Source organism: Spermophilus citellus (genome assembly GCF_964194105.1).
Source record: "Spermophilus citellus genome assembly, chromosome: 11".
In the NCBI taxonomy this organism is placed as follows: Eukaryota; Metazoa; Chordata; class Mammalia; order Rodentia; family Sciuridae; genus Spermophilus; species Spermophilus citellus.
The window spans coordinates 100,290,390-100,307,982 of NC_138192.1; the positions used below are offsets into that span (position 1 = coordinate 100,290,390).

General features: G+C 36.8%; 1 protein-coding gene across 1 annotated transcript in view; it reads right to left on the reverse strand.

The window, feature by feature from the left end:
• The window catches only part of SATB2 (SATB homeobox 2), a 174,135-nt gene that overhangs the window by 42,509 nt on the left and 114,033 nt on the right, over positions 1 to 17,593 (reverse strand). The window contains exons 8-9 of the mRNA XM_081261424.1: positions 14,058 to 14,270; positions 9,815 to 9,970 (exon numbers count right to left, since the gene is read on the reverse strand). Coding sequence (XP_081117550.1) covers positions 9,815 to 9,970; positions 14,058 to 14,270 — 369 coding nt within the window. The remainder of the gene's footprint in view (positions 1 to 9,814; positions 9,971 to 14,057; positions 14,271 to 17,593) is intronic.

The following is a 17,593-nucleotide window of genomic DNA, read 5'->3' on the forward strand; positions in this document are numbered from 1 at the left end:
CTGTCCATGGTGCTGAAATGTCACTGTGAACAAAACTTATTTTTCCAGGACACGGTTGACTATTCTAAATTGTGTCTTTTCCTTAAAATATATATATATATATATATATATATATATATATATATATATATGTTCATAACTAATTGTCTAGTTTTAATATTTCAAATAAATACAAAGCAGCATTAAACACAAGTTCACAACTTTCTTTGATTTCCAACAAGTAACTATCTCTGTTGAATAAGGAAGGCTGTATGTTCCTCGAATGTGGGACCTTGTCACAGTGACAACTGTTCCCCTGGATGTACCTAATGCAGAGCTGAAGAGTGGATTCTAGTTAATAGTAAGCAACCCACCTTCTGCCCCTCGAGGAACTCCAGTGAATGAATAAGTCAGCAAATGAACAATTCCTCAGGAATTGACTCAGGCTTCTCTCAGCAGAAATGGAAAAGGCCATTTCCTCACCCACATCTTCAATACAGAAAATGTCAGCATATGTAACCAAAAGGAAATGTTTTCTGGGTGTCTTAAAAGAAAATTCATATTATTAACCACAGACAGTTCGCTTTCTAAATGGAAGCACATAAAGTCCCCAAACAAACTTTTGTAACTGTGAAAGGATTTCTCTTCAGCTGGTTGAGACTCTTCTGAAGTGTGAAATGAGCCAGATAATATTCAGCTCTTGTTTCTTAGTCACTGAATTCTCTTTTCATGAATCCAATAAGTGTCTATTAAAACAAATAAACCCTCTAATGATTCAAGATAACCTAATCAAGAAGACTGAAATAGATAAGAGGCTAAGTACAAGGGAGAGACTTGTCAAGGGCTTCAGTGAATCTCCAACAAGGAGGTCACTGAAATCTGAAAAAAAGATATGTGCTGAGCATTTGGTTATAGTTCAAGGTTAATTATGTTATTCCTTGAATATGGTAAGTAAAAATGATCTGCTTCCTTCTTTTTTATTTTCCAAAATTGTGTACTAGGAGCTGAACTGTATTTTCATGGGGACAAATTTTCAGCTGTCTCTGGGCTACCTTAAGCATGTCTCTCACATTTCTATGAACGTGTTTGCAAAGATTGAGTCTGAAATTGAGACTAATGAAAATTTTATTTCAGAACAACTCTTTAACTCTATTGTAGGTGCTCAAATTAAAAGGGGATGACCTAGAATTCTGTTGCTTTCCTTGTCATAGACATATGGTATGTACACAACTATACAATATTATAGAGACTCAGCATGCTTTACATATATAAATATGTACACATATGCATACATGCATATATGGGTGCACACACCTGAAAAAGCCATTCATATCTATCAAAAAGAAGGATGAGGGGCTGGGTCATGGCTCTGTGGTACAGCACTTGCCTGATGTGGGTGAGGCACTGGGTTTGATCTCAGCACCACATAAAAATAAATAAATAAATGTATTGTGTCCATTTACAATTAAAAAAAGAACGAATGGGCAATCTTGTACTCCACCATTTAATTACTATGCATACATTAACAGCAAGATATGTTAGGCTAAAATATCATGCATAAAACACTTAAAATATTTCCATTCCTTCTCAGTTTGGGGCCAGATTCCAGCACACCTGTCACACTGTAGAATATGCTAGGTGAACTTACTTAAGAACTTATCAGAGCCCTAGGTGGGGAAAGAACGGGGTGAGGCATAGAGTAGAAGACCATGAGTATGACTCTTCTGAAAAATCAGAGTGAGGAACAGAGAGAGACAATCAAGCAACTAGGACACGATACCTGAGGATTGGCTCTGCGAGGGTTTGGCCCTATCATTGAGCATCCTAATCTAGTTCTATAAAAATAACATGATTAAGAAGTCTCTTCAGCAAAATGGGAGGAACTATTCATAAGCACCAGTTTCTCCATCATAAGAACTACAGTTTAAGTCAATGCCTTCTTCCCAAGAGGGCTGGTAAGAGTTCGGAGAGATGCCTTTAATATTTGCTGAATTTGCTTCAAAGGTGCCGGGAACAGGCAAAAATTTCAACTAGAGATTTCTGCAGTAAAAATGAGCTTAAAACCAGGAAAAAGACAGTAACAATTGGTTAAAGATATTTTACATTTTAAGAACTGCATACGAACCTGAGATAGGAGTGTAGGTGTGTAATCCCAGTGACTCAGGGGGCTAAGGAAGGGGGATTCATTAATGTATCAAAATACATTTCATTTTGAGACCAGTTGTCACTAAGAAGCCAGCCTGGATGACTTAGTGACAACTGGTCTCAAAATGAAAAAATAGAAAGCATTGGAAATGTATCTCAGTGGTAGAGCACCCTGGTTTCCTTTACCAGTGCTTTAAAAAAAATTCATATGAATTCTGTGATTATAATCTTCATTGATACCTAGCCAAGCAATCCCATAAAAACTAGTTTTAGGGAATGAAACAGTAACACAATTAAAGTTAGGGTGGTTAAAAAAAACCCTATTCTTCATAATAAGGCTGATATCAAAGCTGAAATTCTATGTGAATTTCTGATCATACCTCAATAGATCCAAATCCCTTAAAATTATGCAGAGAGTTTTAAGGGAGAGGAAACTGAAGGTCCTAACTTGATGCTTAGGCATCATTGCATTAGCCACTCCCTTGGTGTAACATTTGGAATTTTAAGAAATTGCTATTACCATGAATAGCAATTTTCATGTAAATATACTCATTTTTTTAATTTAAATTTGGCAAACAGCCTTGAATTGTTATATACATGCCCCAAAGAGTAGAGATTCCCTGATAGGCTGTCAGAGGGTTGTGTTCCAAAAAAGCTTGCCCAACAGGAAGGGGCAGCTACTCAGGCAAGGCTGTCTGCCTTACTGAAGACAAATGGCAAAATGAACTCATCTGGAGTGAGAATGACATCACCAACTCATTTTTACACAAGGCATCCTATGGGCTGTACTTCCTGTCTCTATATTATAGAGATTAGGGCAGCCACACTTTATAAATTTATTCTTCTATGTAAAAAGCTTGCCACTAAAAAAATTTTATAAAATTATAATATTATTAAAATGTCTCACTACCCAAAGCAAGAAATAGATTTAATGCAATTTTTTAACAAAATTCCAATGATATTCTACATAGAGATAGGAAAAACAATCCTAAAATCTGTTCAGAGTCTCAAATCATTATATATTTAATGTAATAATCCCTATGAAAATTCCAGAGGTTGGGGCTTGGGTTAGCGCATGCTTAACATATGTAAGATTCTGAGTTCAATCCTCAGCACCAAAAAATAAATAATAAAGGACAAAAGAAAACAATTCTAATGGCATTCTTCAGAGGAATAGAAAAAAAAATCCTAAAATTCTTATGGAACCCCAAATATCCAGAACAATACTGAGAAAGAAAAAAAAAGTTGGAGGTATCATTCTTCCTGATTTAAAATTATATTTCAGATCTGTAGTAATCAAAACAACATGGCACTAGCATAAAAATAGACTGATGGAAGAGAATCAAGAGTCCAGAAATAAATCCAAACATAAATGATCAAATAATTTTTGACCACAGCACTAATAGGACACAATGGGGAAAGTATTCTGACTAAATTATGTTATGTGCATGTATGAGTATGTAATGACAAATCTCACTACTATGTATGATTAAAATGTACCAATTACAGAAAAAGAATAGACTCTTCAAATAATGGTGCTGGTAAATCTGGGTTTCCACACACAAATTAATGAAATTGGACCCTTATTATACCATATACAAATAAAAACTCGTAACAGATAAAGACCTATGCATAAAACCAGAAACTATCACACTGCAAGAAGAGAACGTAGGGGAAAAGCTCCTTGCCATTGGCCTTAGCAATGATTTTTTTTAGATATCATAACAAAAGCTCAAGCTCCAAAAGCAAAAGTGACTGGGACTAATCAAACTAAAAAGCTTCTGCACAGCAAATAATCAAGAGAGTGAAAAAGGCAACCTACAGGGTAGGAAAAAAAATGTTTTCCAACCACATATGTGATAAGAAGTTAATATGCAAAATGTGTAAGTAACTCTTACAACTCAGTAGCAGAATGATAAATAACTTCATTAAAAAATGGACAGAGGATCTTAACAGGCATTTCTCCAAAAAAGACATAAAAATGGTCAACAGACATATGAAAAAGTGCTCAACATCACTAATTATCAGAGAAATGCAAATTAAAACCACCATGAAGTATCACCACGTACTTGTTAAGATAGCTATTATCAACAAGGGCTAACAAATTGTTGGCAATGGTGTAAAGCAAAAGAAACACTAGGACACTGTTGATGAGAGTGAGTCTTGATCTAACCATCATGGAAAACAGTAAGGAGGTTCCTAAGAAATTAAAAACAGAACTACTTACTATGTGACCCAGCAATTCCTCTTCTGGAATGTAGGTCAAAGAATACAAAATCTCAGTAGAAGAACAATATGGAGAGCTAATGTACAACATGAGGACTACAGTTAATAACATAGCAATGTATTAGGGATTTCTGGTTAGTAAGTATATTTTAGCTATTCCTGTCACAAAAAAGTAACAGTGTGAGATAATAGAAATGTTCATCTCTTTCACTATCAGAACCATTTTATTGCTTAGGTTTCGCATAACATTATGTTGTAAACCTCAAATATAATAAAAAATTATTTAAAAAATAGAAATAAAATTAAAGGAGTTCCTTATAAAATAAGACTTGAAATTTTAAAATGTCTTATAATTATGTACTATAAGGTCTCATCTTAATTATAATATAAACACACATGTAGACTCCCATGCACTCATACACACTGAAAGACTCTAAAATGCCAATAGTAACTATCTCTCAAATGTGAAATTATGGTTGATCCATGTTTTCGCCTTTGTATTTTTCTTCACCATCTGAATCCTCTAAAATTAGGATATTATTACTCATGTAATTATAAAATAGAATATTCATTTAGATAGAAATAGGCACAACTAGGTTGAACCTGGGAAATTTTTGAGACACAAAAATAAAAATTAGTACAGTACCCATGACTGAAGAAAATGTTAGCACATAAATTGAATGTGACGTAAACTCCAATAGCAAAGAACAATAGAAAAAAGAAACAAACCAAGTAATATATCCATCATTTTCCTTATGTAAAATTCTCTTTCTTTCCTTTATTTTTGCTTTATTTAAAAAGAACCTACCAGAAAAACATTTTAAATCATTTAGCCTGCCAAGTAAATTAGGCCATCAATAAGAAGATTTTAGGGGGGAAAAAAAGAATGTTCACAAAATCTGAGCCTATAAATTACATCTAAAACATCTGTAGCCCCCCCCATTTTGGAATACAATTCATTATGTCAGGAGTTGAGAACGCAGAATACAATTTTATTTTTAAAGACACGTAGTGATAAGACATAATGGCCAATACACAAGTCTACTTAATCCTAATATACATGAAGCATAGAACATACTGAAATCCAATTGCCATGCAGAACACAGTTTCTACAGGGAAAGTCATATCGAAACTGTACTGGAGGCCAGAAATCCACCTCTCTAGCTACAGTGTGAATCACAATTGTGCCTCCTATTCTGGTTTTTGTAGTAGGAAGATGGAGTCTTCCATCTCTGACTTTGTTGTTGCTTCTGCAGTTTGTGAACCTGGAAAGGTGTGAGTGGCAGAGAGGGAACCTTCAGATTGGCAGAAGTCTTTAAACCTAGGTGGAGATGAGGATCCCCTACCAGTATCATCTCAGCAGACACCCTACTGCATCCCTGTTGTTCCCAGATCACTCCCTTTTATTTTAGCAGCTTTGGGACTGTACCTTTCATTACTAGCTCCTGGGGCTTACCACTGGGCTATTTCTTTCCCCTTGTCCACACAGAACAGAACAGTGTCTGTATCCCTCTATCTTCCTGACACAGAAAGTAAGCATAGTGCCCTCCTGAACATTTTGTTCATTGGCTTTTTTTTTTTTTTCCCCAATGGTGGGGACAGGAAATGGGAACTAAAATAAGCCCCTTTCCATTTCTCTCCCTACTCTATTTTTACCCAAATTCAGTGGTAAAGCTGGGTCTTTGGGTGTACAAATAATGCAGATTCAGGCTCCTTTTGAAAATCAACTTCAAATGATTCTCAACATTCTAAACATTCTATGAGCTAAACAACTGTAGACGATCAAAGATGACAAAAGGCAGATCATGAGAAGAAAAATGAATGAATGTCTGGGAAGAGGGAAACTGATTCAATACAAATGTGACTGAAGATGCAATCACAAAATATCTGAGTATCCCTGGAGGACTGCAGTGGGAGAGCCCTCAGTTTACTGTTTTCTCCCTTTTGTATTTCTACTTCCTAGATCACAGGTGATAAGATACAACTGGGAAGGCAGGGAGAAAGAAGCCCTTCTAAATTTGAGTATGGAGGACAGGGAAATTGCTGGAATCTACTGAGGACAAAGAATTCCTGTGCCTTCACACTGCATCTTGGGCATTCATTCCCTGGTGGCCCTTTGTACATAAGGGTCAGACTGAAATGATTCAGAAAATGTCCTGGACCCATTTACATTATGACTCCTCCTAAGAACCCCTCACTCCTATTTCACAGAGAATAGTCACTGGCACAGTGCAATTCTATCCCATAAAGACCAATGATCTGAATATTCTATAGAAAGAAAAGATGGATAATCCTCAGAATTTACACACAAACACACACAAATATTCTAAGCAACTAAACTGATCCTAAATTGAAAATGAAGGAAAAGTACAAAGTGAAATGTGCTGAAGCAAGTTTTGCCTCTAATTTTACTCTTCTTTGACCTCTTTCTCATGAATAAAGAGGCAAAGGTCAGAGAGGATATACCTAACAAAATGAGATGATGGACTGGCCTGTCTGTGACAAAGAAGCGGGCTCTGACCTGCAGGCGGTGGTCTGCAACCCTACAAATGCATCCTGACTAACTCATGTACTCAGGAAACACACACACACACTTCCCAGTAATGGGTTTTCACAACCAACTCATTTGTCACCCTTTCAACTCCTTTTCTGAAAACCTCCCCTCCATTGTGCCTGTACTCTACACACTTACAGCCCCAAGGACTTTCTTGGCAGACCACCCTCAATCTTTCTAAAATTTTCCTCCCTTTTTCCTACTCCTCATTCAAAGCTTCCCTAATGCTCAGGGCAGTGTTCAGTATTATTTTTAATAGCTGATTACAGCAATTCACACCAAGGAATGAATAAGGTTTATTGGAGAGTTTATTTCTATTTTTAAAACAATTTCTAATGGAGGGGGAGAGTTGCTATGCATATTTGAACTGGGCCTTCAGGGCTCCAAGCCTCCTTCAGTTCACAAGAGTTCCTAATTAAAGGTTTCACTAATTTGACCTCCAGGAGAATGAAAGCCCTTGAGATGCATTTGCCTCCTCAGTCACTCCAAGAACTTCTGGATCCCTCCAAAGGAAAGCAATGGAGGAAAAGGAATGAAGAGGAGAGAAAAATCTTTGCTCTCTCAGTTCTCACAATCCAATGAAACAGGTGTTACCCCTTGATCAATGCGGCTGGGAGAGGTCAAGTCCCATTGTGAGTCATACATATGTGTGTGTGTGTGTGTGTGTGTGTGTGTGTACATATGTATGTACATATATACATATATGATATGCACCAAATGTACATGCAAGGCACCAAATAATGCAATTGATTTTACTAAATACACTATCAAGTGAATGCTGCTACTGATGCTTATAAAATGGAGTGACTATCTTGTGCTAAACTGCCTTTGTAACCATCAGTTAAGTTCTCTTTGTCTGATGGTACCATTTTTTAAAAAAAATAACATCCCATTTGCTGATCTAGTTAGCTATTTACAGTAAGGCTCCCCATTCATAAAGAAGACCACTGCTCTCATGCAAAAAGAAAAACTTCTGAGTGTCTTATCCTCACTAAGGCTCTACCTCACCTTTCAGCATATGAATCACCAGAACTATGATTTCCTCCAGGTTCTACAAAACCAGGGCTACCAATTTCTTCAGGAGGCATCAAAAATGTGCTTCTGCCAATTGGCAAACACAGCTTTCAATCAGCCACCTGAATTATTTTTGGAAGTCTGGAGGCATCATTAATTCCAAAAAACCATGGTGCCAAGTCAACAGGAAGATCACAGGAATTCTGAATCAAGTTTGCAGAATGCAGTCTTCAGTTTTTTTTTTTTTTTTTTTTTTTTTGAGAGATGCTTCTGAAAGAAGGACTGAGTGAAACTTTGATATTTACATCAAGTCACAACCAAGAGGCAGGTTTGCAAAATCAATTGTGCAGCTTTTATACTCAGTGCACATTTACCACATATGTCCTTTATTACACAGTGGAAAACCATTAAATGCACAGTAGTTTTGCCAAGTGGTATTATGCATTTAACAGCTTTATTCATTTAACAGCTCCAACTCTCATTATATTTTGCCATGTGGTACATGGGATTTTATGCATTTAACAGTTTAAGAAGGCTCTACGGTGTTTTCTTTTCATGTTATTTCATACTATGGTTGGACATCACATCTTAGCCAACTGTATTTCACCGATTTCATTGATGGAGAGAGAGAAATCTGGAAAAATGACTATATTGAAGCTGAAAAGGGACACAAATATTGCAATCCTCTTCAAATTTCCTTGATAGTCTTCTCTCCATTCATTAACATCTGAAAATAAATCAGGTTTCTGCAAAAAATGCAAGCAAAAAAGCCTAACCCCGAAACAATATAATTAGTCTAAATATAATATTTGTCACTCATAGAACTTAGTATTTATTGAAAACCTTCTTGCTTAATAGAATATAATATTCAGTGACTTTCACTATAGCACACACCAAAAGATCTGTTAGGGAGATGATGAACAATTTTACCATTTACATATGTAGGGATGAAAACATTTGTCATGCAAAGCCACAGAGGAAATCAAGTTCAAAATCAAAGGACTCTCAAAAGTATGCCTTATCTCTCTTTTGTTTCCTCCACCATGTATTAATGGTTTATCTTAAGGATTAAAAAGTGAGCACCTCAAACTAACCTAGGATTCTAGGAACAGGCAGTAGTTGCCCCTTTAAGCAAATTGAAGCAGATAGTAGATCCTGTCAACTGTTGCTGCTTTCAGAAATGAAAAACCTAAGCATCTGTCTGCTCATTTCCCCTGAGCATTACATTCCCCACAATCCCGACACTCTGAAAAATTTTACTGGATAAGCTTCTATGTTTTTCTGTTAAAAGATTTTAGCACTTACTCTGGATCCTTCCACGTGTGTTTTCTCCTGGAAAAACAACTGTATTCTGTACATAAAAGAAACACCTGACAATCACAAGGTGTCTCTGGGGCTGGGGAAAGTGGTTATTATAGCCAAGTCAGCCCCTTCCCCATGGGAATAAGAAAGGTGATGAGACCTGGCTAAACTTGGTCTTCAGGAAGGTACTGTTATGTTCATTTCAGGTTTTGTTTAAAAAAAAAAAAAAGAAAGAAAGAAAGAAAGAAAGAAAAAAAAGAAAATTGCTAAACCCCCCCAAACAGGAAGATAGAATAAAGAAAGAAAACAAACAAAACAAAACAAAAGGTACATAGCAGGGCTTATAATAAGCAGACAAATCATTCAAAACTGAGTCTTTAAAAATATCCTTTAAAATAAAAAGGCTGGGTTTTGGCTTAATCTCTATTTTGAATTCCAGTGGGAGTAGAAGCAAAAGTAAGAGACAGAACATGACAGGTTCCCTGGGGATTATTATTGTTATTATTATTATAGGAACAGATGTATTTTTATTGGTGGGAGGAGGAGAAAGGTCTAATTCCAGTCCTCAGTTTTGCTCTTTTAAAAACCACTCACCTGACTTTTATTTGCAGCCACTTTGGCGAAAAGGGCTTGGGACACCTTGGCCCTTTTCATCTCCTGTTGGATCTCGTCATAAATGGCAGCTGTGATGTTGATGTTGGCGCCGTCCACCTTAATAGGGAGGTCTGTTGTCGGTGTCGAGGTTTTGGCCTACCAAGAGACCATGAAAATAATAATTTAAAAAGTGCTGCATTCAGCCCAGCCATCTGTGCAGAAATTATCAAAGGATTTCAGTCAGCTGATGCCAAACTGCATTAGCTACAGAGGGACACTTCCTGTCCATTATTCTAATCAGGTTAATTGTGATTGGAAATAATTGCAGTGCATTCCTATAGGACATGCAGAATCCTGTCAACCCTGTTCTCTCCCTTACAGTATCCTAGATGGTTCCCAGGTAGGATGGCTACCCTGGGCATCAAACTATATGCAATCATCTACTGAAAAACGAATATGCAGAATACACACACCTTTTTCTTTCTAAAAATGGCACACCTTGCAGGAAAAGCCAATTCTTCCAGAAAAAATGAGTAAATGGGTAGAGGTCTCTAAATAATAAATTATTACTCAATTTAATGCACTCCCTTGAGTCTCTCTCATTCTTTATTAAAGCTTTACGTATGTCATTTGAGTATGTATGGTTTCCCATCATTATCATCATTATGCTACCCAGACAGTCACCTAATTTCACCTAGGAAATCAGTGGAAATGAAACAAAATTTCATTTCATAAAACTAGGCTTCAGAATGCCTTTGATGTGCCGTTTTCATTTTCTTAAACTCATATTGCAGTTTTATGTATTCTGCCGTGTTCGTTTTAATTGAATGATTTCCCATCAGCTTCAGAGACAAATGAAGGACAATACAGAAGGTATCCGTACTTCTTGGGGTAAGGAAAATCCTAAAACATTGGAATCTCCTCGGTCCAAAAGACTGTGAGAGGATTTGCTTAGTCTGGGCCCTAAAATGTTTTGCGGGTGGCTAATGAGATACCTGAGTCATCTTCTTAGAACCCATGGCAGCAGGACTCCAGGACAAGTTGGACCCCATCAGACACATGAATGGATCTAAATGGATCTAAACTCTTTTCTTTCTTTTGGAACCCCTTCACCCTTCACTCCAAACCAATGGAAGTGCCTCCAAATCACAACTTTCCCTCTGTGAATGCCCATGCTGCCCCCGACTAGGCTGAGCAGCATGCTGGTTGGGAGGAAGATAGAGCATGCAGTCCGGACATGCAATCATTTGCCAAGAAAGTCTTGAGGCCACACTCAATGCCCTAAGTTTCCCTGAAGGTTTTGCTTCCCAAGAATGCTCAGGGACTTCTGTCATTCTCCTTTGGTCTCCCTGTCTCATACTATTTTCTAGTTACTGCCAAGTAATAGTAAGTATAATTTATGGGATTCTCTTTATGTGCCAGGCATTCTATAAAGTGTTTTTAGCTTTTGTTATCTCATTTAATTCTTGTAAGAATCCAATGAGTTAGGCATCATCATTTTCATTTTGCAGATGAAGAAATTGAAATAAACGAGGATGTTTAACTTGCCAAAGGACATGCAGCAGACAATGAAGGAACCATATCCTGAAACAGCCTTTCAAAGCATAGGCTGGGACCACTGTGCAACACTGCTTTCCAAATCCCCAGTTCACATGGGGTGCTGGGTTTACAGGGGTCCTTTTACCTGCAGGTATGGGACCACCTCATAAAAATCAATTCTCTGTTAAGTTTTTCAAGAATTCCTTTTTCTTTTCAAATTTTCTAGTTAACCTACAGTGCTTTCTCTTTTTTTTAAAAAAAAATAGTTTTAATTAGTGATGCATGACAGTAGAATGCACTGATACATCATACATAAATGGAGTATAATTTCTAATTTTTCTGGTTGTACATGATGTAGAATCCCTTTTAAGTGAATGTGTTAGCAAATAATTTCTGAGTTTCTCAACTCTTTTCATTAGCTTTACCAATTATCTCCTACTAGACTGACAGAATCTTCTCTAGAACTCCCAGGACTAAAACAAAATCCCTTAAGTTGCTACAATATACATTTAAGAGTCCAGGTTCTGGAATCAAACTAACTAGAGTTCAAATGCTAGCTTTACCACTCAGTCATGTGACCTTATGCAAATTATTTCACCACATAAGCCTGTTTCCTCATCTGTAAAATGGGATCAATAGCACAAAAGAGTAGTGGCAGAATTCGTGTAACATGTTTACAATACATGATACGTGGGTACTTAACAAATGATCATTCTTATTCTTATATGGATGTTTTATTATTAAGTATACTGAGCAATAGTTTGAAGAATTATAAGGAGAAACTTAGGAGACTTTATTTCAAATTTGAAGTTTCTTCAATTTTTTTGGTAAACTACTAATTTACCAAAATAAAATAATGGAAAATAATCTGCATAAGGCTATCTAAGAGTATGAGCTGCTGACTCCAACCAAAGGCTGTCGGTGGCTACTCTCCTATGCTGTTCTCAAACTAAAAGAATTACCATACCATGGATCTTTATTATTCAGATATGTCAGTGAAGAATTTTAAGCAAGGAAGTATTCATAAAATATTTTTAAAGACTTTAATAACTTTCCCTTTCTTGATCTTTAACCAACAGAAAGGAGATTTCAAAGAAATACAAATGCAGTGCCATGACTACACTTTCAAAAATATGTTGGGATAGTTTGTATTTATTTTCTGAAATATAAAAACTGTGAAACTGAATGATCAGTTTCTACACTGATCCCTAAAGAGCACCTTTATCTAGGAATTTTCACGGTGGGATCCTGTTGAAAAATAGCAAAATACTGTCAATAATTGTGTGGCCTTATAAGTTTGGTCAGGTTCTGAAAGCTATCAAGTCTTCAGAAAGGTGCCTAAGAGACAATTTTGTTTTAAAAAATATTGTAAAATAGCTGAAAGCAAAACCCAAATCTGTGCTATTTTTTAACGAGTAGAAGTGATTTCCAAGAGCAGACTCCTGAAGTAAATATTAGTGCAAATTAACAACTTGCCCAACTTTATAGCTCAATATTTAAGTCCCAAACTGAAAAAAATAAATAAATAAGAAGATTTAGTTACATATATCCAAATTAAGCAGTCAAGGGACTTATTTTGAAATATTCACTAAGGACTTAAGTGTAAATAACACAACTGGGCAGTGCATGATATAAAATAGGCTTCAATTAAAAATCTATTGCACAGTGAAAAATATAAATAGTCAAATTGTTTGAAAAAAATGATGTCCTTGAAAAAGTTCAAATATTTCTACTAGAATAAAATTCTGATTCTGTTAACCAGCTCCTGGGAATTTATCAAAAAAAAAAAAAAAAAGACTCATTAAAAAAAACACTATAGTATCTAAGCAAATCAATCTTCAGTTTTGAAGAACCCAATTTTCAGTTTTGTACAAATGTGCACCTGTTAAATATTGGTCCCCAAAACCACCATGGACTTGCAACCCATCTTAGCAATTGTGAATGGGATGGGTCTATCATAAATCAACTTGGTAAAAGGTTAAGGGAAACAGGGACCAGACTAAAGATGAGTGGGCTCAGATCTGTGTTGGCAATGATCCCTGGCTGCCTTGGGGTAGGAGCTCTAAAATGCATTATATTAGGAGATGTCTACATCTCCTGAAAGGCCTAAGTGCAGAGTACTTTGAAATTATGAAAGAGAAAGGACGGAAGTCACCAAATCCTATGAGATCATCCCAAGAAGGAAAATAATTAAGGCCTACCTTTCCCCTATCAGTTCACATGGGACCCTTGAGTGATACTTGCACCATTCTGATCTAGCCTTCCTTACACACAGGTGTTTTATAATTGCATACTTTTTGCCTAAGGAAGAACTTGAACTCTCTGTCCTTAACCACCCCTCATTCCATCTAAATAATAATGTAATTTAAGGAAAACAATGGTCTTGCCATACAAACAAAGCCCCTGCCCCTTTCATCTAAAACTAAGCAGCTGTGGACAATGTAGAGTCCAACCCCCTACCTGTACCCGCCTATACCACCCACCCACCATGTTTGGAAGAATGAGACATTCCTCAAGGGATAGAAATGGCACACCATATAGTGCAAGATTACCACTAGTACATGGCCTGAGGTCATATCCTTTGACCAACATATTTAACAGATTAAGAAATCCTTGAATTGTGTCTCTTAGTTCTGAAAGAAAAACACAGTATCAACCCAGCAAGATGTTTCCAAGTAAAAAGTGAGTGCAGCAAATATCTCACCTGAGGGGTTCGGGAGGAGCTGGGACTGCTAGAGGCCGATGAGACCATGCTCACGTTAGGGTTCATGCTCCGCTCCCGCTCGTCCTGGTAAATGCGATCTCGCTCCACTTCCGGAAGATTGAGGAAATTCTGCATGGCCCTCAGATTTACTAAGAGAGACTGAGAGGCTGTCCTAGGGTCTTCTTCCTTACGTAGAATCTCGGACAACAATCCCTGAATGAGTGGGGGAGGGAAGAAAAGGTTGAGTTAGATCTGCAGGTGTGTGTGTGTGGTTTCCATCTTCCGCCCTGCTCCCCTTTGTTTGGTGTGGCCAGCTGGCTGTGATGTCAGGAACCTCAGTCTAATTCCTTAGGGTTCTCTAGCACAAAGATTTTGTGGGAATGCGCTTGGCTTCCGGGGGCTGTACCTTATTTTAGGACCATTCTATTCCGACACTTCATCCTCACTGTAATAATCATGGATGCACAGAGATGCCACCTAGCAAGGTAGGCGCTTGGGATGAATTGTGAAACTGCAATTACCACCAGGTGCCTCCTACAAGTATTTCAGGAACTGTTAGAACTCTCTCTGCTTGAAACTGGGAACACTTGGCAGTCCTGCTCAGCTTTACAAATCTGCCAAGTTTGGTAAATTTAGTTCCGACATTTAAACAGCATGGGAGATTTACATCGATTTAAAAAAAAAAAAAAAAAAAAAAAGTTTGGCTGAATTTATGTGTGACCGGCCACTGTTTTCAATATAGATGTTTCTTATGGCAAAAGAAGGGGGGGGGTGGAGAGAAACAAAGTAAGAAGCTATACCTTGTGTTAACCCTCTGATAACTTCCCAGTTCACACACACACAATAGTTATCCTTGCATATGTACCAAAGGGCACCTAAACCTTTTTATGGGATACCCTCATGGGGGAAGCCCTAATCCTGATTAAAGCAATGAAAATGTGGTCACATCCAGTGAGGAGACAGAGCACACTTTAATTGCAGTGTATACAGAATACCATGGTGGGCTCAGATACTTTGAGTATGTGACTCATCCAAATAGCAAGCTTTAAATAGGAAATTAGTGTTTTTGTGTGCTCTAATGATAGAGAAGTCACAAAGAAAAGTAAAATGTTGCCAAGACTAAAGTAACATGGACTGGAGAGGGGATCTACGTCAGAACATTGTAGCATTCTGGGAAGATGCAGATCTACTTCCATTCTGCACACTTGTTGGATTACCATACAGAGGCATCATTTTATATTCCCAGCTAATATCCCTCCATAAGGTAGTATGAGATCCGGGTTTGGGACCATCTCAGGAAGAGCTGAGATGTTAATCCTATATATTAGAACAGATGGGACAACCCCAAATCATGGAAAATCACTTCTATGAACTGTGGTAAAATGGTACTGATGCCGAAGACATGTCTCCTGAGGTGAATCAATGTCAAGGCAACACTATCAGATTTCTAGCACATGGCTTAAACATAAAGGGCATCAGATGCAAGGGGAATATACAATCTCTGGTTGGCCAGAAATCTACAGGGTAAGATACACATTTTAAAATAAAGTAATACATTATAATAGAGTGAAGCAAATGCCATTTATAGGCCTGTCCATCAAGCAGCTATCAGCACTTCGAGGAAGTAATCACTCCTCAAAACATCACATAAGACAATTTATACTATAAGGAACCTACTATAGTACGGCATGCCATCTGATAGTTCTACAACTTGGATGTCGTGGTACTTTGATTAGAGGACAATTTCTTGTTAATACTCGAGACAAATGAGTACACAAAGATGGTTAGAGAGCACTCTGTATATGTAGGAGAGGGAGTGTGTGCATAAACGCATGTATTACACACAGTGAGGTCAGAATAGGAATAAGAATAAAATATGTCACAGAATGAAGCTAGAAGAAATGCTATTGTCTGTGTGTACATATGTGTGCATGTGTGTGTGCATGCTCACATATGCTTAAGGAAAGAACAAAATAGGATATGTACATTAAAAAAAAAAAACTACTGGTAAAATGATTCTAAGAAAAAAACAGATTTCTTTTCATGCTTTTAGAAGCAACAAGTAAGACATTTGTCTTCCAGAAAATGTTATGCAATCTATGAATTGATTCTTTCTGAAATTAAGTCAGTCTGCCTGACGTTATCCTACTTTCTACTTGCACTGAGCAACCTGAAATATTCATAATGGATTTGCTTCAAGATACAAAAAAAAAAAAACCTCTAAATTAATATATGCAGAGAAGCAAAAGGGAAGTGGATTTGAAACCAATACCAATTTTCAATATCAGTAAGACAATAAGATTGATATTTTCTGAGCTTTCTTTAATGATGAACCATGCGTAAAAAGAATGAGTTGGTCTTCTTCTCCCTTCTCCTCACCCTGCTACCTTTGTACTAACTTTAGTATTTTAATAAATTTTAAAATACTAAAATTTGAAGGAGTTTGAGTATCAACATGGATAGATTCTTTATGATAGCTATTATGATTATAATTTAAAATATCTCAAAGGCAAATTTTAACTTATTCTTCCACCATGAAATTATTTCACAAGTTATGAAGTATACTACAGTAAAAAAAAAAGTTGCATACAAAATAATGACAAAACAAAAATTATCATTCTAATGAACCCTCAAGGTTATGTTTAATCCTCATCAATAAAAAGATTATTCGAAAGCACAGAGTGTTTTTTGTTTGTTTGAATTTTTCCTTTCACTTTTAAACTGTTTAGATCCTTCCTTTACCTTTTTTACAGGATGGGCCACCTTATGGGAAAATTAACCCATCTCTAAGGAAAATGCAGACAAAGCACCCTGAGAATGATTGCTCATCAGCTCTCCTTTCCAAAGTGAAAGAGACACAATATTTGTTTTTTAAGGGGCTGGTGGAATATTCTGCTGCCTCTGATTCATTTGCCTAATTACAGATAAAGACTCAAACCAACAAGGTGGCAAGTTCCACCTCCTTATATCATCTCCAGAGAATTAGAAAACTGTACCAAATTATTCACTTAAACTTTCATTTGAGTAGTCATGGTCCCTGAGTGAATTCTTTTTACCTCAGACATTTTCAAATAATAAGTGGCTTACTAGTGAGCACAAGAAGTGCTCTTGTGGTTTTGTTCAGTCTTTTTCACTTTGGTTATTTATGTGCTTTTAACTATCTTAAACTGTGATTTTAAAAAATGTAATCTAAACTCTGCAGGCTCAGAACTTATTGAAATGAATATAGCTAGTTGAAAATCATCCTTGGGGTGGGGGTGGGAGGATCACAAGAAAGTCTGAAGCCTAACTTACACCACAAATCACCCCACCTAATTTTCAAAAAAAAAAAAAAAAAGTAAATGTTTATCATATTGAAACTGTCTCAAATAGAACATAAATTAATAATTTATCTCACATAAATATTTCTAAAGCCCTTGCCACTATGTCATCTGGCATTTTAATTATCAGCCAGCCAGGCAGGAGGTGTCACTTGGACATGGCCATTATGCAGCCTGAGACACAGAAAATGTGGTATGGCACCTGGGCACCGAAAA